Genomic DNA, 22,533 nt, shown 5'->3' with positions numbered 1-22,533 from the left:
TAAGAATTATCCTCTCGGCAATTTTGCCGAGATTTGAGATGAGGCTAATTGGTCTGTAACTTTGAGGCAATCTAGGGTCTTTTTCAGGTTTATGGATTGGCATTATGTCCGCCAGTTTCCAGTAGGACGGGAAATGTTTGTAGTGAAGGATGGAATTAATTATATTTGTCAGATAGACAATAGCACTACGTGGTAGAAGCTTATCACCTTGTTAGAGATACCATTAGGTCCAGGAGCCTTTTTGTTCTTAAACTTCTTAATAATATCATATATTTCAGCAAGTGAGGTGGGTGCAATTTGAGTGGAGTACGTGACAGAAGATTTGAGTGACCATCTGTCATTACGATAGATCTTGTATATATGGTTAAAATCAAGGTGATTGTATACAGGTTTACATTGTTTTTCTAGATAATCTGCTATTGCTTCAGCTTTATCAGCATCAGTGTGGATGAGACCTGAATCTGTTTGGAGGGGGGAAGAGGTTTATTTCTGTTTTTAATCTTTCGGATGAGATTCCATATGGAGTGGTTATCAGGAGGGATGGAGGTCAATTTTTGTTCCCAGAGTTGACTTCTATGGGCTGAGAGGGCATCTCTCACTGCAGAGTTGAACCTGTTCAAGATCTGTTTGTCTTGCGGCGCCCTGGTGTTGTAGTATCTTTTTCTTGCCTTGTTTTTTTCTCTGATTAGATTCATAATATCTTCTGGCAAGTGGTTAGATTTGCGGCGATAGTAACTGCTGCACAGACTGCTTTAATCTGTTCTGTTAGATTTTTAACGGTTGTTTCAATTTCCTCTTTTGATTTTATGATGGGAACAGGACCAATATATTTCGGAAGTACCTTGGAGAGCCTTTCCCAAGGAATAAACGAGTGAGGAGGAGGGGAAGATAATTTTTCAAGGTTTCCCGATTTTAACCGTGTTGCATTGTGATCTGATGATAGATCATTAATCGTCATTAAACTGTATTGGAGTCTGATGTGCTACAGTATGGCTATGTCCAAAACATCAGCCCGACCATAAGTGTTGTGATGGGTGGGGTCGGTGGGACCTATCACAAGTAGGTTGTTGAAACCAGCATAGTTTTGTAGTATATGTCCATTTTTGTTGGTGGAACGGCTATTCCTGATTGAATGCTTGGCATTTAAGTCACCTGCCACAATGATAGGCTCTGGTAGATACCAAGGTTGGACGCAGTACACGTATGGCGCAGAGGGTGAAGCTTGACGCTTTTCATATTCCCTGTTGTCTGTTTCGGGAGCAGTAATGGGAGAGATTTGTGAGCTATTTCAGCTTGCCCTGAGTGGGCAGAAGTGATTGAGTGTTAGGATGGTTTTCGGTCTTTTATGTTTCCAGTGGTCATTACCGTCATAGTTTCCAGCTTGTTGTATTACTTGGTTTGGATGCGTAGATATCTTCATAAAGAATTTTTTTTGCTATGGAGCGTAGTAGTGAAGAGATGTAGGGGATATTTATTTCCCGGTGGATCTGGGCGTTCCTGATGAACCATGGGGCGTCCAGTATCATTCGCAGGCACTTGTTCTGTAGTCTTTGTAGCTTGAGGATGTTTGTCTTGGAGGTATGGCTCCAGGCTGGGGAGGCGTATATAATTGTGGGACGGATCACTGTCTTGTACAGTAGAATTTTGTTTCTTGAGCTTAGTTTGCTGTGTCTGTTGATCAGGGGGTATAGCTGGGCGATAACTTTTGAAGTTTTGGTGCATGTGCTCTTGATGTGGCCGTTGAAGCATAATCGCTTATCGAGAAGTATTCCGAGGTATTTAGCTTCAGTTTTCCAGGGAATTTTAGAGTTGAACAGAGTGATGTCTCCTTTGGGGGATGCTCATACTTCTTGTGAAGAGTATCGTTGTGCTTTTTTTGGGGTTTAATTGTAGTCGCCAGTCTGTAAACCATTTTTCTAGATTCAGGATGGTGTCTTGTAGTTTTTTGGTAACGAGATGTAGTTGGCAGGATCTGGCTAGTATAGCCGTGTCATCTACATAAAGGGTGATGGTGGATGTGAGAGGATTTTGAGGGATGTCTGCCATGTAGATGTTGAACAGGATCGGGGCTAACAGTGATCCTTGAGGAACTCCAGCGAGGATTTTCCGTTGGTTTGAGACTGTTTCATTGATTTTGACTTGCATCCTCCTGTTTGAGAGGTATGGTTTGATCAGGTGTATCATGTTTAGTGGAAAGCGATGGTAAGATTGTAGAGGAGGCCTTGGTGCCAGACCTTATTGAAGGCCTTTGAAATGTCTAGGAAGACGGCTTCAGTGTGTTGATTCCAATTAAATCCTGTGGTGATGTATTCTACCAGTCTATGGATCTGTTGGGTGGTGCTGTGATTTTGACGGAAGCCAAATTGTTCTTGTGGAATGATATTTAGTTGGTTGACATGATTTTGGAGTCTGACGAGGATGATTTTCTCTGCTATTTTCCCTAAGTTGGAGAGCAGGCTGATGGGACGGTAATTTTCAGGTAGGTGTGGGTCTTTGCCTGGTTTGTGAATTGGGATGATGTCAGCTATTTTCCATGACTGGGGGAAGTGCTGCCATTTGAGGATGGAGTTTATGAGCTATGGCTTTGCGTGGTAGTGCCTTGATGACTTTGTTAGTGATGCCGTCAGGACCTGGGGATTTTTTGATATCTTGAGATGGTTGATGATGCCGATTATTTCGGTAGGCATTATAGGGCTTGGATTGACATCGGGACGATTTACTGTGAACCTGACTTTACGATGGATCTTGCATACATGGCTGATGTTTAGGTTCTCATATGCAGTACTGCATTGTTTCTCTAGGTTTCTTGCTATGGCTTCGGCTTTGTCAGCATCTGTGTATGCAAGGTACTGTTCTGCTTGCAGAGGGGGGGGGGGAGGGATTTGCGCTTGTTCCTGAGGTTGTTTAGGAATTTCCATATTGAATGATCTGCTGTGGAGATGGAGGTGAGCTTGTTGTCCCATTGTTGATTCCTGTGGTTCTGTTGAGGGCTGTTTTGTCCTGGGGAGCACGAGTGTTGTGATCTCTTTTTCATTGTCTGTTTTTTTCCCTTATTAAATCCATGATTTCTTCTGGGAGACGGTTTTGTTAAGATACCAAGGTTGAAGTAATGCAGAAGTCATATATATCTCATATACAAGTAGACAAAAGGTGCTTGACCTTCTTAATAAAAATCTCTGGATGAGAGAGAGAGAGAGAGATGTAGAATTTTTTTTTACCTTGGATTAAATATACGTTAAAGATATCAAGAAATTTTATACTTGGTTTAATCCTTTTCTCAAGTAAGCATCTTGTGGCAACTTGTATAGGTAAAATTATAAGTTCTGCATTACTTCAACCTCGGCATCTCAGGGTCTGGCTCCCACTGACGAGACTGCAATAAATTTCGAAACCGGTTTGGGTAGTACCCTTTCCATAATGCATAGCATCATATATGCCAGCAAGGAGATGTGCTTTTTGCATTATGGGATATACTAAGGAAAGTGATCAGAACTTATTCCACCTTTATCACCCTTAGACCTGAAAATACTTCAGGTGCAAACTTGACTTACCTGCTTGTTTGCTTACTTGAAAAAAAAAAAAGAATTAAAACCAAGTTATAAAATTGCTTGGTATCTTTAACGTATAATATATCCAAGGTAAAAAAACTTTCAACATCTTTCTCTCATCCTGAGATTTTTATTTAATAAGGTCAAAGCACCTTGTGGCAACTTGTATAGGTAAAATTTATAAGTTCTGCATTACTTCAACCTCGGCATCTCAGGATCTGGCTTCCACTGACGAGAAATCAATAAAGGTCGAAACCGGTTGGAATCTTGGGTGATGAATGGCAGTGCTGTAGCCCATGAAGTTAACTGAGGCACGGCTGTTGCTGTTACCCCGAAGATGAAATATGAGTGGCTTTGCTCGGTGGTGGGGTGAGCCTGCCACAGGGTGGAGCCTATGCTAAGAGTTCTTCTCAGCGGCAGGGTGAGTCTGTTACTGAGAGGAACAACACTGAGTTGCTGATCCTGCGGGTCACTCTTCGTTGGGTGATCTGGGGGATCTCATGAGTCTTAATAGAATTAAGACAAGGGGAGGAGGGGAAAAATAACTCGGTAGGTCTTCAACATCCTTAATAGGTGAATATAGTGAAGAATTAATAAAATATATTTTGAGCTAACATTTTTATTTCATTTTATTAATTATTATTGAATAATTACAAACCATAGTTAAATTTAAGCAGTAATAACATTTATTTAATGAAAAATAACACTTATTTTTGTATACAATTTTTAAACTCATATTATTAATAATGCCTTTTATTTCCCTGGCCTAGAGAGTAGGCGAGGCAATATGAAGCCGAATTTGTCCTCGATATTTGTAGTAAATTTCCGAGATATCTAATGGTAAGACGAAGTGGATACTTTTTTTTTTATGGAGTTATTTTTGGAAATGTTGGTTCTAATGTGCGCAACGGAGTACTTATTATATTATATTGAGAAAGAACTCAAGTTCATAATACTCATAACACTCGAATTTCACTAGGAACAGGAATGAAGATACGTTCTGGTAACTACTCGATTTTTGTTTCTATAGGTCCATTTACAGGGTGGTTCAAAATTCCACGTACAGACTTTGAGGCGATGTAGAGAACATCAAAATCAACCATATTCACATAGGAAAGCATGACCGAAAACGCCACCTGAAGGTACTAACAGGGATACAAAGATACAGAAATATCACAAGGCAGTAAGCAGTGTAAAAAACTTTATTAGGCGTAACTGAACAGATCAATAGCAGTTGGATACATAATATAGTTTCACATCAGGTGCTCAAAGTTACGACCATTAGCAGTGATGCATGCCTGATACCGACGACGCATTGATTGCCGTACATTTTCGAAAATACCTGGAGTTTCCCGGATATTAGCAGCGGCGGCGATTCCTGCCGCGAGGTCCATTTCAGAAGCAACAGGCGTTTCGTACACCATGGCTTTAAGGGTCCCCCACAGAAAGAAATCGATGCTCGATAAATCAGGTGAGCGTGGGGGACCATGCGACGGGTCCACCACACCCAAACCGTCGAGCCCCAAAGGACCTGTCTAAATACTGATACACAGAAATGCAAAAATGGGCTGGAGTCCCGTCCTGTTGGAACCACATCTACCGATGCACAGCCATTGGAACATTGTTCAGTAAATCCGACAGAACTTTCAGAAAGGTCCGATACTTCTGGGAGTCCAGTCGGGGAGGTAATAGGTATGGGCCGACTAAATAGCAGTCAGTGACGATACGTGCCCATTTATCAATCGCGAAGCGTTGTTGTTGTTGTGCAGCATGTGATCGCACAGCGGGTGGATTCTCATGGGTCCACACATGAGCATTATGGTGATTGAAGACCCCTTCGCGAATAAATGAAGCTTCATCCGTGAACAAAACACATGTTGGAAAATCCGGTTCTGCGGCACTTTTCTGCAGAAACCACTGCGCGAATTCCACACGTCGAGGATAATCTTCGGACATCAGTAACTGGATCCGTTGCAGATGAAATGGACGTAAGGACTCAGAGTGCAAAAGGTGCAATACACTGGATCGAGATACTCCTATAGCAGAAGCAACGGCACGTGTGCTGTCTCTGGATTATTCTCTATCGCATGCAACACCTCCTCTTCCATGGCGGGATTTCGCGTCGATCCTGGCCTCCCACTATCATGCCTGCGATCCCTGAATGATCCATAGTCACACAAATTCTGATGCAAATACGCAAACATTCTGATGCGGTACACGTCTGTTTGGATACCTTTCGCGATACATTCGTACAGCGGCTCGTCCATTACCGTCAGCTAACCCGTAAACGAGGTGCATGTCTGCCATCTCAACGTTCGTTAAACGACGCATGTTCTTCGTACGACATCGAAAGCTTGAACGAGGAAGCCCAAATTGCCACCTGGAGCGCTGGCGAACAGCGCCATCTATCACTTTCGGGTGGCGTTTCCGGTCATGCTTTCCTATGTGAATATGGTTGATTTTGATGTAATTTTGAATTACCTGTAGAGGGAGAAAGGAAACGAAATATTTCAAAAATATTTTATTTTACCTGGTTTCACTACTAATATATTCCGATTAACGCAGAAATTATTATTCGATAATTTTAGTAGGCATCCTAAATTCTAAACGTCATAAATTCCATACAGCGAGAGGGAAATTATTACTGTCATTTCGATTTGTTGCTGCTGACCAAAAAAAGGCTGATCTGTCATAACCAAAACTTTGATGGCTAAATACATTTTACATTTTAAATTTCAACATTCATTTAATTCCATTCAGCCAGAATAGAGGCGTGTTTTCGTTTCAGATAAATGCAAATATGAAGAATGTTTATTAGCACTGAAGAAGTAGTACAAATGAAAATATCATACAAGAGGTAACAAGTATTTAGAACAATACAAGTCATAATACGAGTAGTTTAAAGTAATACTACATATGCTATGAAAACATGTCCAATAATTATTTCTTCAGTGGTAATATACAGACTGACAGTTAAAGAAAAGAAAAGAAAAAAGAATAAAGAACATAAAATAGAAATAGATTAGAAGTAACTGTAAAATATTTGTAACCACGTAACAGTTAAATATATTAATATAATATTTTTATAGTAACAATACTGGTCACTATAAAAATTAAATGATTATATCTATGAGGACACACGTATACATACACAATATAATTGAGACATAATATAAAATATTTATAGTAATTTTCTATAATATGCATTTAAAATCAAAGTCAACAATTTGATATTTTTATTTTATTTTTATTATTTATTTATTTAAAGATTGCAATAACGAACTTCAATAAAATCCGTCCAATCTGAGCCAGGGATATCATTGCATAAGGGGAAAAAAAAAAAAAAAAAAAAAGAAGAAAAAAAAAAGCTAACACAATAATAAAAAAAAAAGAATGATGATAATAAGTGTTTAAGCTCTCCCATTTTTCGAAACGCACATAAAATAATAATTTGCGTTTAACATAATAAGGTTACGTTAATCTTATTGTTTGCTTAACCTTGCCAATGTCCGTAACGCTACATTGACGCAGGAAACCCGAAATTCGATCCTAGTCATCCATTAGAAGGATTTTTTTCCTAGACTTTTTTCTAGCCGGTTTTCCCTTGGTCGATCTTCTACCCAGATAAATAGTAGCTGACGTACATTGCATTCTTGTATCGTTTTCTTTTGTACATAGGCAGCCAACTAATTTCCCAAAAATCATGTAAAGGAGAGCTGCCTACTACTCCCTCTGGGAAATAAAACGTTAAAGAGAATTTCTTTTATTTAATTATAGTTTTAAATTTATAATCGTTCTGCATTATTATAATATATAATAATGCTGACATAATGTTCTTTATTAAATATCATTTATTATTATTATTATTATTTATCTTCAAAAGAGAAAAGAAAAGAAAAAAGACAAAAAAGAAAAACAGATGACAAGATTCTACCATTAAACTATTGACCTATTACTCTCATCTTAGTGTTGTATAAAGTAGGTTATCACCAGTATAAAGAGAAGATTATCACCAATAAAGGTATTCGAGAACTGGCGAAGTGTCAACTAATTAGCGACCAACAACACGAATTTCGCCCATCAAGATTTATAACAAATAACGATGTCTATATGAATATGTCCCATGGAAAGATTTGGAGAAATCTGGGCTGTCTCCTTTCCAAGGCATTCGATAGGGTTTGATACCAAGGGTGTCCTCAGCAGATTCCATCCTATAGTTTATCCTCCATCCTTTGTAATTGGGTTGCGACTTATTTCTCACCTCGTTCATAACGTGAAATGGTGGAAGATGCTCTGTCTTCAGATTTTCCTATTAAACTAAGTTTTGCTCAATACTCTGTTATTTCACATATATGTAAATTACCTGCTCTTATTGACCTCAAACATTATTCACAGTTTTGCTGAGGATAGCGTTATCCACTCGACCAACTCCATTACGAACAAACCTTGCAGTACTCAAACATTTCGGCTTTAAAATCATCTATGAAAAGATTTTAACACTAAACACTGATCTCCACCACCGTTCAATGGTGTGATAACAAGCTGGTCATCTTCACTGCTTCAAAAACACTGTTTTGTCACATTTCTTTCAAAAAGACCTTAGTTCTTACCTTTGTAGGTGCCAGAAGTAGGAGTCGTCGGAAAAGATAGATCTGACCGACTCCTACTCCTAGTCTTTCCTGACGTTTTACATCACTTCTATAGCACCGTCATCTTCTACAAATTTTAGTTAATTCTTTAGCTCAAGACATTACTTTTCATCTGTCCAGTTGCTTTCTGCATGTATAAATCCCAAATGAGCTGAACCTGGCAATACTACTTACACATTTGGGGTAGTACATCTAAAACCCCCTCTCTGTAAAAATTGTTGATTGATGTTGTTTAGAAGTGAGAATTTTCTTTCACATGCTATCTTCAGTCACTGTCTAATAAACAGTTTCCGTATATTGCGTGTGTGTGTGTGTGTGTGTGTCTTCTATAGATATTTCCACTATACGTTGTTAGCAGAACTAGTATCCATTATGGTTCCCATTTTTGCTTAACCTACAACAACATGAGCATTCCTTTGCAGTTGAAATACTGACTCACGGAACCAGCTACCTCAGTTCTGTGGAGGCATTCCTCACTAAGTATCTTCCAAGGACTACAAACACCTGTTCTTTAAAAAGAATATCAAGAGATTAATTTGATCTTGATCCCACTCCATATACGGCATTCATTTACTGTAAGAGTGTATGGGTTGTTCCAGCAAGCCTTGAAATAATATTAACAAAAAAGTGATCTTCTTTTGTCCAATCTACTATGCAGGCTGTGTATTGGATCATTGGTATAGTCCAAGAGTTTATTGCTTGAATTGTATTCAGTCCATTAAGTTTTGTTCTTAGAATGTTCCGAACTGTTTATGTGTATTCCGCTGCTGTTTAACTTTTGAGTGGAGAATATCACTGAATTTAATATTCCTAGGTATTTATAGTGTTCGTTAGCTGAAATTGCTTTTATATATCTCTTCTGGTCAAAATTAAAATGGCTAGCTTCATTAATTTTTTCTCATTTAATAGATAAAATTGCGCATTTATCCCAACCAAAATTCCATTTTGATGTCGTGACTGAAAATACGAACTGTGTTCAGTAATGAGTCTGTTTGCTGTGCCGATTTTCCATATAACTTCAAGTCATCTATACACAGCAGATGGAAAACTTAATATTATTATTAGGAATTTCATATCCAAGTTTTGTTTGCTTCAAAATCACAGACATAGGTATCAAAGAAATGTTGAAGAGCAATGGTGACATGAAATCACCTTGGAAAATTTCAAGTCTAACACTAATAGCTCCGAATCGTTCATTATTGACTATTAAAGTTGTTTTCCACGATTTCATGGGCACAGCCAGAAACGAACATATGTTTTTGCTAATTCCAAATATTTACAGTGATTTTAGGATCCAAGAGGGGGAGAGTCAAATACTTTCTTATAGCCTATCCATGCTATGTTTATTATTATTATTATTATCTGAGACCTCCAGGGAGTCAAGGACTCATCGAGGGAGGCTGTAAATTACCCAACCCAGCTATCATACCTTCCCTTAAATTCATTTACACTAGATGCACTCACTACCCCTAAGGGCAAATTATTCCACTCACTCACTGCTCTCTGGGAGAAAAACCTAGCTCTTACCCCTTTCTTAACTGAGAACAACCTTAACTTCCATGGACGCCCCCGTGTTCTCTCCCGTCCTTCCATATAACGAAAAATTTCATCATATGAAATGCTATAATACCCATTAAAAAGTTTATAGAGCTCTATCATATCACCCCTCTTTCTCCTGTTAACCAGAATCTGCAATCCACATACTCACAGTCTGTCCTCATAATCTAAATCCCATAATCCGGATATAATCTTCCGGATAATCCGGACATAATGTAACTCTTCTTTGCATCCTTTCAACGGCTTCTTAATCCCCTTGGAACCCGGAAGACCAAATCTGATCACAGATTTTTTTTTTTTTTTAATTTCTAAGGATCATTTTATCAATAAGGATCTGGTCTTTTTTTTTTTCCTCTGGATTTTTTTATTAATTTCGCTTTTGTTCAATAGAGTAAATTTAGTTATCTGATAAGTAATGGTAGTATATAGAGTGCTATGACTGCAGCGAACGCCATAAGCGTAGTTGGCAGTCATGTTATTGGACGATAGTTATTTGGGTCCACACCCTTATCCTTATCTTTCATACAGAGAAATGTACGCCCAGATATCATCTAGCCTTTGACTGAGCCTGACTGCAACAAATAATTAAACTGTTCTGTCATTTGACCATTCAGACTAGTTAATTCGTTCTGCAAAATAGAGAAACTAGCCAAAAGACTCACGTAGTTTACAAACATAAAACACTAGCATCATGGCTTTGAATTCTTTCGGCCATAATCTCAAACAACAACAACTTGGTATTGCTCAGTGATCACCATTAAAAAAATAAATAAATAAATGAAAATTGCACCTAATTTCAGAAGTTAATATAAACAACTTATCTCATTAATGTTTCATACCATTTTAAAATCTTCTCATATACAGTATATACTGGCCATTGTCATACATTAATCATTACAAATGACATATGCTAACATTTACTGAATTTTCTAGTAGCATGCAATGCAACGAATTAACAGCAAAATTATATTTTATAGCGGTGTACCTGGTATGAGAGTACAGTCGAATATGTGCTTATCCTTTCAGTGTAATGAGTTCGTTTTTAGATACGAATAGTGGGCATTTTATTTATTTCCTTTTTATTTTTATTTAAATATATTTTTGATGTTTTATTATTATTTTTTTACATAATCCGGAACTCTACTCAAGAGACGAAACGTGGAACTTTTTCAAGCCCCATCGGCCTCCAATAAGCTGGATGGTGGTCCTACACCAGAGTTGAAATTTATTCTCCCTGCTAACATGAATCCAAGCTCACGGCAGGATTTGAAGCCTCAGCAGGTTGGTGGAAGAGTTGATACGTTAGCCACTCGACCAACTAGGCAGGCAAATAGATCGAATTTAATTGCTGCATTTAATTTAGTCAATTTACAATCAATTATTCAATAAACTTCCTATGTTAGAGATTAACTAACTGGACGTTAGTTAATAAATAAATAATACAAAATCTATCTAGTCGGCCACTAGAATCAAACCTATAATGGTAGTTCTGCGCACTCTAGAAGTAAACCCTCTTCTCACAGAGCTAAACTGGTTGAGCCCTCCTAATGAGGGATTAAGTATGTATCTATGACTGTATATCCGTGTGTGTGTGTGTGTGTGTGTGTGTGTGTGTGTGTGTTCACAGGCCAGTTTTCCTGTTCTAAGGGACGAAAAACCCACGTTTCCGGATGAAAAAACTCTCTACGACCGTATGAGACCGGCTAACTCACCTTTAGTCGAAAGAGACCAGATAGTTTCTCGTGTCATGGACAGGAATCGAAAACCCAGGTCTTTCCGGACAAAGGGCCATTTTTTTTATTTCCTTCAAATCACATAATAATAATAAATAAATTAAAATAAAAAAGAAGCCAAATTCTGTACACAATAATTTATTTATTTTGGTTGAAATAGAGTTTTGAAAGAGTTTGTTGTCTTTTCCTTACTTCTAATAAACATAGATAATGTTTTTTTTTTTTTTTTTTTTTTTTTTTTTTCTATAGGTATACGAAGTCACAACTTCCTGTTATACGCAGGCGTATCACGTATCGCTTTTTTGCCGGAGGCTACTGTCATATATTTTAAAGAGACAAAAAAAAAAAATCTTCTGCGTAGTGGTTTCTGTTGTAAATCCTTTCCCAAAATATCGTCAGCTAATTAATTACTTATTGTAAGAATTATTAGGCAACGAAGTCAACAAACTTTGTATTGAGAGAGAGAGAGAGAGAGAGAGAGCAAAGTTTTTTGCGAATCAACTATGTCTTGGCTGCTTTATTGTTTGCTAAAAATTCCAATAATACGATTTTTCATTTCAATGACAGTCGACTAGACCATTCCATTTACTTCGACTTAGAACTGATATAACCTTGTCCTGGAATTTATCTTGTTTCAAAATTCCAAACTAAATCATTTATTATTTGTTTTGTTATTTAATTTATTTATCTTTATTTTCTGATCGCTATCTCACGCATTTAACGAGTTTGTATACTGATAACCATTTTTTTTTTCTTTAGATATGTGAGTAACAAAAATCTTTATGATTCTAAGAAGCATTTATTAGATGCCTCTTATTATAAAATAAATGTATAATTTTAAATTAAAAATATAACGTTTGATTTTCATGTAATTTTCAAAATAGGTCAGCTACATTTAATTATTAATACCCTGAAGGACAATGTTTGTTTATGATACTAATTTTGTTGTTTGGCTGTTGTCATGGTTACAACATTAAGAGAATTCTGTACTACAAAAAACTGTATACAGTACAGTAATCTCTCGATTAGTGCGCCCCCAATTAGTGGGTTTTCGATTAGTGCGTCATTTTTTTTCGATACCCAAATTCGAATAGTGCGCCTATATACAACTTAAAAATAAATGTTAGAGATTTTGAAAAATTTCTATCTGTACATTATTATTATTATTATTATTATTATTATTATTATTATTATTATTATTATTATTATTATTATTATTATTATTATAAATTATAATTATAATTATAATAATTATATTATTATAATTATTATTATTTTTTATGGCTAACTATTTTAAAAAAAATCACTCACCAGAATGAAATAATTTAATTACCGATTTAAAACATTTTACAAAGTTATTTTTAATGGCATACTACACTACTTCCATGTATAATATGTTTCAACTTTTTACCGCCAAATACAACTTCTCTCATACAACCTATGGACCAGGGGATTATCGCAACCTTTAAGGCATACTACCTGAGAAGAACATTTAAACAGGCAATAGAAGCAACATCTGGTGAGAATTCCATGACATTAGTAGAATTCTGGAAGAGATTTAATGTTAAATCTGCTATTGAAAATATTCATCAATATTGGAATGAAATTACTGCTAGCAATATGCGAGTCGTTTGGAAGCACATTCTTCTACATCGTGCAAAAGATTTTGGAAGCTTTTCAAATGAAATGGATAATGTTGTTGAGGAAATTGCCAACATCGGGAATGAACTGGGTTTTGATGAGATTGACAATGATAACGTCCAAGAGTTAATTAAATCTCATTCTGAAGAATTGAGTGATTCCGACCTGCTAAATTTAGATGCACAGCGGGAAGATCCCGAAGAATATGAAGAAAATTTAACCACTGATAGTCAGCCAAAAGAGATTTCACAGAAACAATTTGAAAATAATTTTCGTACAATCGAAGTTTTTAAGCAGCAATGCTTAGAGACTGACCCTTGTGAAGAGAGAACCAGTAATATTTGCAGAAGAGTAGAAGAGGCAATAGGGCCATACCGTCGGTTGTATGAAAAAAAGAAACAGAATGCCCGCCAAACTACGTTAGCTCAATTCTTTGTTAAGAAGCAGAATAATAAATTTATATTCTGAATATGTTTTATAGTCTTTCAGCTTCATGTTCCTTTAACTATGCCCTGAGACATACCTTAATTCTTTTATAAAAAATTAAGGTTCTATAAAGAAATTTGAGGAACGAGGTATACTTTTCCCCATAGGTTATTATATTCGATTAGTGCATTTTCGATTAATGCGCCTGTTTTAAGGAACGCATTAGGCGCACTAATCGAGGGATTGCTGTACAAGCCAAGCTCCTTAGTGCTTTGTAAATTACGTAAATCATTGCTTTGCAAATTACGCTGATTTATTTTTGATAAACGAAGGGAAATTGTTCTTTAAAATAATTATAGTTCTTTATAATTTGTACAAACTCGGGTTTTTCATCCCGCATACAGACAAATCGGCCCTTCAGAACACACGCAATTTACAGACAAAAAAAATACTACCTGTGGTGGTAGTAGATAGTACGCTGATGTACATGATTGGTAGTAGAGGATCGGTGTAGTTGTGGTGGAGATGCAGAGTTGTATAATAGGTGTCCTCCCGCGATGAATCTTCGGACTCCTTGGAGGTGTCAGGAATAATAATAATAATAATAATAATAATAATAATAATAATAATAATAATAATAATAATAATTGGTAAATATTATGTGAACAGTCCAAGTCATGCTATTATGATTAGTTGTTCTTTAAGTCAGTGTGTGTGTGTGTGTGTGTGTGTGTGTGTGTGTGTGTGTGTGTGTGTGTGTGTGTGTGTGTGTGTGTGTGTGTGTGTGTGTGTGTGTGTGTGTCCAGTTGTATATTGCTCGTTGACTATAATATATGATGCAACACAACAACTATATAGTCAAGAAACTGCGTACACGATGCACTCTTTGATTGGAAACAACCAACCTGAGTTTTATTCTCGTTATGACGAGGGGAATTTTTATATCGACTTTTATTTTATTTTATTTTTTTTTTTTTAATGAAGATGAGTTAGCCGATCTGATATGGTGGTAATAGATTTTTCTTCTTCTGAAACGCGGATTTTCATCCCGTATACAAACACAGCCAGAGAACATGCACATTTAACAGACAGAATATTATTCGTGGGTGGGTGGGCGACCAGATAGCATAGTGTGAGTAGGTGAAAGAGACGTCGTGAGGAATTTTGACGCCTATGGCCCGGAAAGAAAATTGCGCCGTTCTAAAAAAAAAAAAAAAAAAAACCTTTAAAAATCTCAAATTTTGCGCCTATGGCCGGGACCACATTGGCCATAGCCTCACTACGCCTCTGGTAGTTGACATCATAGTGTGATGACGGAATGTGTGGTATATAGTGTTGGAGATTTAAAACAGTATAGACGTAATTGTGTGGTGTAGATGAATCCCGGACTCTATGGAAATATCACATAATAATAATATACACGCACACCATCGATTTTTCAGCAACGATGGCCGAACATCTTCTTTAATCCAGACAAAAATTACAAAATCGGAACTGAAATTTCCGCGACTACCCGAATATTTCATGGGCTAATGTCGGTGGGTAGTGGTACACGTTCCCTTAATTATTTACATCTGCAGTTAGTGATGATCCCTTGATTTTAAGGGGTGCTTAGCATATTTTGCTCACATTATAGGAATTTTTTCAGCCCGTGCAACAGCATATTTTTCCCGCCCCCTCCGAAAAAAAAAAAACTCTTTTAATGATGTCTTAAAAGTCATTATGTTAAGCTAGGCTTCAACGTGTCTGATCATAAATTCTAAATAGTAGCATTAGCTAATGAAAATTCATAAGTTAATGAAAAATTAATCATAAACTATATTTTTTTACAGAAAGAGAGAGAAAATTTTTTTACAGAAAGAGAGACTAGTTCAAAAACAAACCAGACTAAAAGTATACAATACATTAGCTCTACCAGTCTTAATGTATGGAAGCGAAATCTGGACAATAAAACAAAAAGACAAACTAAGATTAATAACAGCAGAAATTACGTTTATGAGAAAAACTGTAAAGTATACCCTATTTGATCACAAAAGAAACGAAGAAATTATGAAAGAATTAAACCAAGAACCAGTAATAGAAAAAATTAAAAAATATAAACCTTAAATGGATGGAACACGTTCAAAGAATGAAAACAGAAAGATTACCAAAACAAGCCTTAAAGTACAAGCCATTAGGAAAAAGAAAACCGGGTCCTCCTTTTAAACGATTCAACGATGACTTCTAAGGCCGGAACAGGCCACGCTAGGCCTAAATCCTTGAAATGCATGATGATGATGATGATGAGAGACAATTAACTCTTTAACGGTGGACTTTTGTTCTAAAAATGTGCGTCTGCATGAGTAATTAAAATCAAGCGAAGACATCGCAGAGAAAATGCACCTGCTGTAAATTTTAATTAAATTATAACAAAGTGGCAATTATTAAAAAGTTAGTTTAATATGTTAGTTTAGTTTAATAAATCAATGAAATTATTGATTTAGTTTAAATCAATAATTTCATTGCTCCAAAATTCATCAATATCAGAAATACTATCAACACAACCTAAAAAATATTGTTTTTAATACTATTAACTTAGATGTAAGTAATGCTCGTCACGTCATGTAGAATGAAGAACTGCTAAACTACAAACACGTAACTAACGACATCCCAAGGTCTGGTTTCAACAGAAAAGGAATAAATTACGTTTTTTATGATTTATTTTTCGTATAGTTTAGGCCAATTTTGCCGTCCCCAAAAAAAACTTCGCCCGGTGAAAATGCTGCAGTCGCACCGTCGGTAGAGCTCACATTTATCCCTAAATGGAGCCTCTAAGCAAGGCCCAGTTCATGGTAATTGTTGCGGTATCATTGTAAGTTGTGACCTTCTTGACATTTGATAATTCTCTTGGTGAAAATGTTGGCAATGACTTTATAAGATTTAACGTATCAAAGAGAAAAGGCAGTTCATGAGTTACTTGCAAAAACTGTTAAAGCAGGGAAAGATCGAAGTACATTGAACAACTTTACCTCAAGATGTTGTGTTCTCCTTAACATTGGCGCACCAGGGAGGGGGACAAGGGGCCCTTCCCCCCCCCCCAAAAAAAAAGAAAAAGGAAAAAACACTAGAAAAATTTCCAAAATTATTTTTTTATTTATTTATATATGTTGTGTCTTCTATTTCTGTGCTACTTATGAATTAGCGATCACATAAGTTGGGAATATCCTATAGCACTCGGGAATCCTGGTCGCTGTGAACGCAAAGCGAATGAAGTAGTGCTCGGGCGCTACTTCATTTGCCCGAGCAGGACCAGAGGAGATCACGGGTATCATGTATTAGCGATCACTGCAGATGCTTAGTCATAGCTCGTATGCAATGCGTAGTGTGTATTCTCAAATCGTCTACTCAACTCTCTTCCCCCCCCCCCCCAATATTAAATCTTGAGCGCTCGACCCCCTCCAAGATTAAATCCTGAGTGCGCCAGTGCCCCTTAGAACATGAAAAAAAAAAAAAAAATGTTGCCACCAGCCTGTTTTGTAATGCGTTGAGTTTCTTCATTACATATTGTGGTGCGAAACTATAAAAAGAGTTTAGCATTTCACGAAATATTATTAATCTAATTATGTATTTTAAGGGTACTTATAACATCTTCACAGAGTCAATAAGATTTGGATATTAATTATTATTATTATTACATCATCGTTATTATTATTTATAAAAATATATGTTACTCAGCATTTTGTACTAAATCTTTGGGATGAACAGGAATGCAATAATAATATTTTAATTTAATATTATGAACGTGTATTTATGAGCCACTCTTTACATCTTTGACAAAAAAAAAAAAAAAAAAACTATTCTTAGAGGCAACAGTGTTTTAGATTCCTTCTGTCGAAGATAAGCGTTGATTTGTAGTAGAGGTTCGGTGTAGTGGTTGAGACAGTTGTAGGTATCCTCCCGCGATGAGTCTTCGGACTCCTTGGAGGTGTCAGGAATAATAATAATAATAATATTAGACGGACATTCAACATGATATTGAACATGACATATTAGCTACGAAATGTATTTTAAAAAATACGTTTTTTTTAAAAAAAAAACAGACTTCGTAGCTAATATATCACTAATGTGCAAATAACGTATACATGTCGAGTATTATTTTATCCTAATAAAAGTAGAATATTTAATAATAATTAATAAAGTGACAAAGATTCGAAAATTTGTTCTTGAAAAGCAAACGTTAAAAGTTGATTTAGAAAGTTCAAATTCCATGACGTCACAAGCCAGTTTTATTTTATTATTGTATTTTTTTTTTTTTTCCTCTCTCTCCTGGTGCCACTTGTTGCGCTGTAGTCTCGTCAACAGATTACACCAGTAACTCTAATCGGAGTCGCCGTTGATAGGTCGCCTGCTCGCCAAGTGTTATTTGAAAACGTGCATGGCTTTAGTTGAAGTGCTATGCGGGAGCACCTGCTCCGGTGTTACGGTCGATTTGCTATTTGATTATATTTTCCGTCATTTAACTTTCAACCATAATGTCAGCTTTACCTCCTCAGAAGTCCACGTTAGACGGACTACCAAAGCAGTTTGTGTCAGCCATGCGAAAGTTGTTTGATCTCATGGTTGACAAAAGGACCGGCTGTGTGAGGTTCAGTGACATCAAACAACACTGGCAAGAAGATCCCACTCATAATAATGGCCTTCCCAAAGGAGTTATCGAAAGTCTTCGTAAAGTTACACCAGCCAACGGCCTTCTAAGTTTTGAACGTTTTTGTGCGGGACTCAAGATCTGTTTATTGCGGCATCGTGCCGGCCAGTACAATGAAGGTCGACGGACGGTCATAAGCAGAGAGTCATCACCACCGCCGCAAGCAGCGTTCGTCGCCACGAAACCGCCGGTGACCATGGCTTTAAACCGGCCGTCTTCTGCCCCGGTCCTCGAGGTATCTGACAAAGACGAGACAAAAGGGAAAACTAACCTTCCGGCTACAGTGATTCGTCCCAACAGCTCGGTGGATCTCCCCTCTCGCCTAAGCCACATCAACACCGCAACCGTTAGGCCTAGTGTCAAAAGTCTAGCACAGCTGAGAGCCGTTAGCATGCCTCAGTTACAGGTGGATAACAGGGCAAAGAACTTGGATGAGCAGTTACGCAATACAAAACTGCGTGGGTACAAAAGTGAGATGAAAATTAGCCCTAACGACCCACTCATGAGTGTACCTGCCACATATCATAATAATGATTCCGATGTTAACGCAACTACAATGAATCGCCGCGATATTAGGACAGCCCTGGAAAACTGGAAGTTAGGTTTACTGAACAACGAATATAATAATGAAACGAAACGGGAAGGTCAGACGGGCGGTCTTCTTCCCAACGGTCACCAACCCAGTAGACATTACGCACCGCCATACCGAGCAAGGTCACTAACAAATGACCCACCAGGTGATAATCTGCAGGATAAAGTCGATAATGCTGGAAAAGACAAAGGCAAGACAGACACGCAAGGAGGATCTGTCTTGACAACAGGAGATGGTAACTTTCTAACATTTTTCTATATGTGTCTATGTGGGCGTAATTCAGGTAATCCCACTTTTGTACTACATCTAGTTATTAACTCACATCCGGTGAAACAGTCACCACCCTCTTACGCAACCATTTATAAAGATAATTGTATGCTTAAAAAAACAAAAACGAGTTTTGTTATAGGCACCTTAGCCTTTTTTTTTACTTTAATACGAGTTTTTTTTCTCCCATGTGTGATTTTAATAAGAAATGTTTTATTACTTTAATTTATTATTATTATTACATATTAATAATTTATTTCATTATTATTATTATTATTATTATTATTATTATTATTATTATTATTATTATTATTATTATTATCTTTCTACTGAAAGAATAGTACACAAAATGGCGATTCATTACCGATATTTCGGCAAACATTGTTCATTGTATTATTTATTTATTTATTTTCACAGTGATAAATGGCAACAGAAGAAGTAAGTTTGCCTCTCAGTGTCTACAACCTCTTTAAGAAAATCAAATAATATATGCATAAATAATGATGACGAATGATTAAAATTAAGGGGATAAAAACCCTTGTTGTTTTTGAGCCAGTAAGCGAAACTCCAAGATCGAGAACCACGATCTATGAGTTTCATGCCGAAGAACTATCGGCGAATCCAAGCGTAAGTGACCACTTGGTAGTACAACATCAAGGCAACTCGAAGCAAAGGTGGAGCAAGCTCCCTCACTATCCTTGACTGGCTGAAAAACAACTAGGGATTTTTATCCCCTTAATTTTAATTAAGATCGCCAGAAAAATAGCCGTTTGGCTTTTCATCTTAGATGGTGAATGATTTTAAATTATGATCGTTGAATAAATAATGTTTTACAGATAGAATCAGGTCTTCCGCGATGAGCTTTACGACTTCATAAAAGTACCCCATTAATAATAATAGTAGTACTAATGAGCTTCTGCGATTTCTGGTTATATTATCACACAAACACAGATCTTGGATCTGTGTTTCTAGCTAAGGAAATATATGCCATCACGGATCAATTGTTAAACCATTTTTCATTCGATGATTCTATTTCAAGTTTGTTTCAGTAAAAGGTCTCTTGTTATTTAACTGATATTTAACAAATTCTCTAGAGGAAGTGCGCAAAAAAATGTATATATAGTAGAGAAGTGTAGGAACTAATCAAATTTTATCTTAGAATTACGAGGTCTTTATACGAAACTCAATATTTTTTATTATACAGTATAATTAGTCTGTACTTGATAACACATGATTATTATTATAATCATGAATGATTGTAATAATTTTATTATAATTATTATTAATAAATATTTATAATTATTATTATTAATAATAAATATTATTAATAATTATTATTAATGATAAATATCATTAATAATAAATTAATAAATGTTAATTATAATAATTATTAATAAATATTAATTATAATAATTCATCATCATCATCATACGTATCAAGGATTTAGGCCTAGTATGGCCTGTTCCGGCCTTAGAAGTCATCGTTGAATCGTTTAAGAGGACGTCCTGGTTTTCTTTTTCCTAATGGCTTGTACTTTAAGGCTTGTTTTGGTAATCTTTCTGTTTTCATTCTTTGAACTTTCATTCTTTGAATTATAATAATTATTAATAAATATTAAAGATAATGATTATTAATATTAATAATAATACATTAATAATTATTAACAATAATAAATATTAATGATAATACTTATTAATAATAAATTAATAAATATTAATGATATTGGTTATTAATAATAAATGTTAATGATAATGATTATTAATAATAAATAATAATCATTAATATAATCATGAATGATTATAATAATAAGTAAAATAAAAAAAAAAAACTGTATAATACGAGCGATAGTTGCGTTTGCTCCAGATGAATACGACGTGTGTTTCCATGACAACATGTTTTTCATTTAGTCGAACGCCCTAGTAAGATACTACTTTTTCCGAATATGTTTTTATCAAGGAATAATGTATTCAGCTAGTTTTTATATATTCGGATTGAATGAAACGAAACGATCATATTATTTACTTCTCAGGATTCGAGAGGAGTTATTTTCATTTTAGTGATCTATTATATATTATAAGTAATGTTCAATCAAGACTGTTTTCCACGCGTCACTTAATTCCAGAACAAAATATTCACCTCTTGAAACATCCTACACAACACACACTCACACCAATGAATTTTTTTTCCCTTGTGTTTAAATTACGCTGTGGTGATTAATTTAGTTATTAAATGGTTCGCAGCAAACATTAATATTTTCTGTCAACAGTGTAGATTGGGAATCATTAAAATAACTTTTGTTAACTTTAATGTTGAGTGCGCACATTTATGTAATGGATGTAAACTTTAATCCAAATCGCTTTATACAAGATATATTACAAATAAATGTATGTTTAGTAAATATTTTGTTATACGTAACTTGATATGTTACGTATTTTATCATGAGTTTAGTGCAATCAATGAAATGAAAGTTTTCATTATTGCTAAATGTGCCTTATTTATCCAACCAACCAAATTAAGAGGGCGCTGCTACAGTGTGTTACTTGATACGTAGTTGCGGGTTATTAAATGTTTGACCATGTTTGCTCAGGTAAGGTAGTATTCCTCGAATATCTTGGAATAATTGTGTACCAAATATATTATTGATCTGAAAGTTATCTTGCATACAAAGTAAACAAATCTTTCACGATTACGTGTATTTAAAATCTTTCGCTTATTCTGAGGAAGGGAGGGAGTAGTGGTAACAGCAATGTAGTAGCATACTTGTTACATTTTTAATCTTTTTTTTACATAGTCCGGAAGTCCTGCGCTAGAGACCAAATTGGAACTTTGTTCATCCAGTAAGCAGGGCTGCAGTCTCGCACCGGGCGACGAAAATTTTCTCTCACCTAATGGCAATCACAAACATCCATACCTGCATTCGAACCCACAGCCTACTGGTTGGAAAACGGGTAAGCTAACCACTCGACCAACCAGAACGAGATTTGCACGCGCGCGTGCACACACACACACACAAAATTATATAACTTTTTCAAATAACTTCTATGTGCACGGAAAATCCTATGAAATATTACCTAATAAATGTATATACATTTTTAAGTTTCTCTCCCCCCCTTCTTTTTTTTTATTTTTAATAATCGCAGAAAGTCAAATACTGTTGCACTAAATGGGAAGAAATTCAGAAAAGATGATCTAGGGTAAAGTGGAGAGAGGAATTGTGAAGGGATAACACAATGGGGAATATATATCTAGAATGACTTCTTGTTATTACAAAGTCGACATATTTCTGTAGAATTCTATTTTCATTTCTCGCAATTTTAATATATTTCAAAAATTGTTGCAAACACTCAGAAAATCAGTTTTGAATAGTTATTACACTGATCGAACAATAGTTGAATATAAACCTAGTTTTTATTTTATGATTTCAAAATATACTTAT

General features: G+C 35.8%; 1 protein-coding gene across 1 annotated transcript in view; it reads left to right on the top strand.

Annotated features, from left to right (window-relative positions):
- Positions 1-18,065: 18,065 nt before the first annotated feature.
- LOC150098425 (suppressor APC domain-containing protein 2-like) overlaps positions 18,066-22,533 on the top strand; it is a 93,087-nt gene continuing 88,619 nt past the window's right edge. Inside the window, exons 1-2 of the mRNA XM_090405206.1 lie at positions 18,066-19,113; positions 21,664-21,684. Coding sequence (XP_090261332.1) covers positions 18,066-19,113; positions 21,664-21,684 — 1,069 coding nt within the window. The remainder of the gene's footprint in view (positions 19,114-21,663; positions 21,685-22,533) is intronic.

Source organism: Typopeltis vanoorti, chromosome 15 (assembly GCF_054136105.1).
Source record: "Typopeltis vanoorti isolate ZY-2024b chromosome 15, IOZ_Tvanoo_1.0, whole genome shotgun sequence".
Classification (NCBI taxonomy): domain Eukaryota; kingdom Metazoa; phylum Arthropoda; class Arachnida; order Uropygi; family Thelyphonidae; genus Typopeltis; species Typopeltis vanoorti.
The sequence above is the reverse complement of the archived record's forward strand: the minus strand, read 5'-3'. Positions and strand labels throughout refer to the sequence as shown.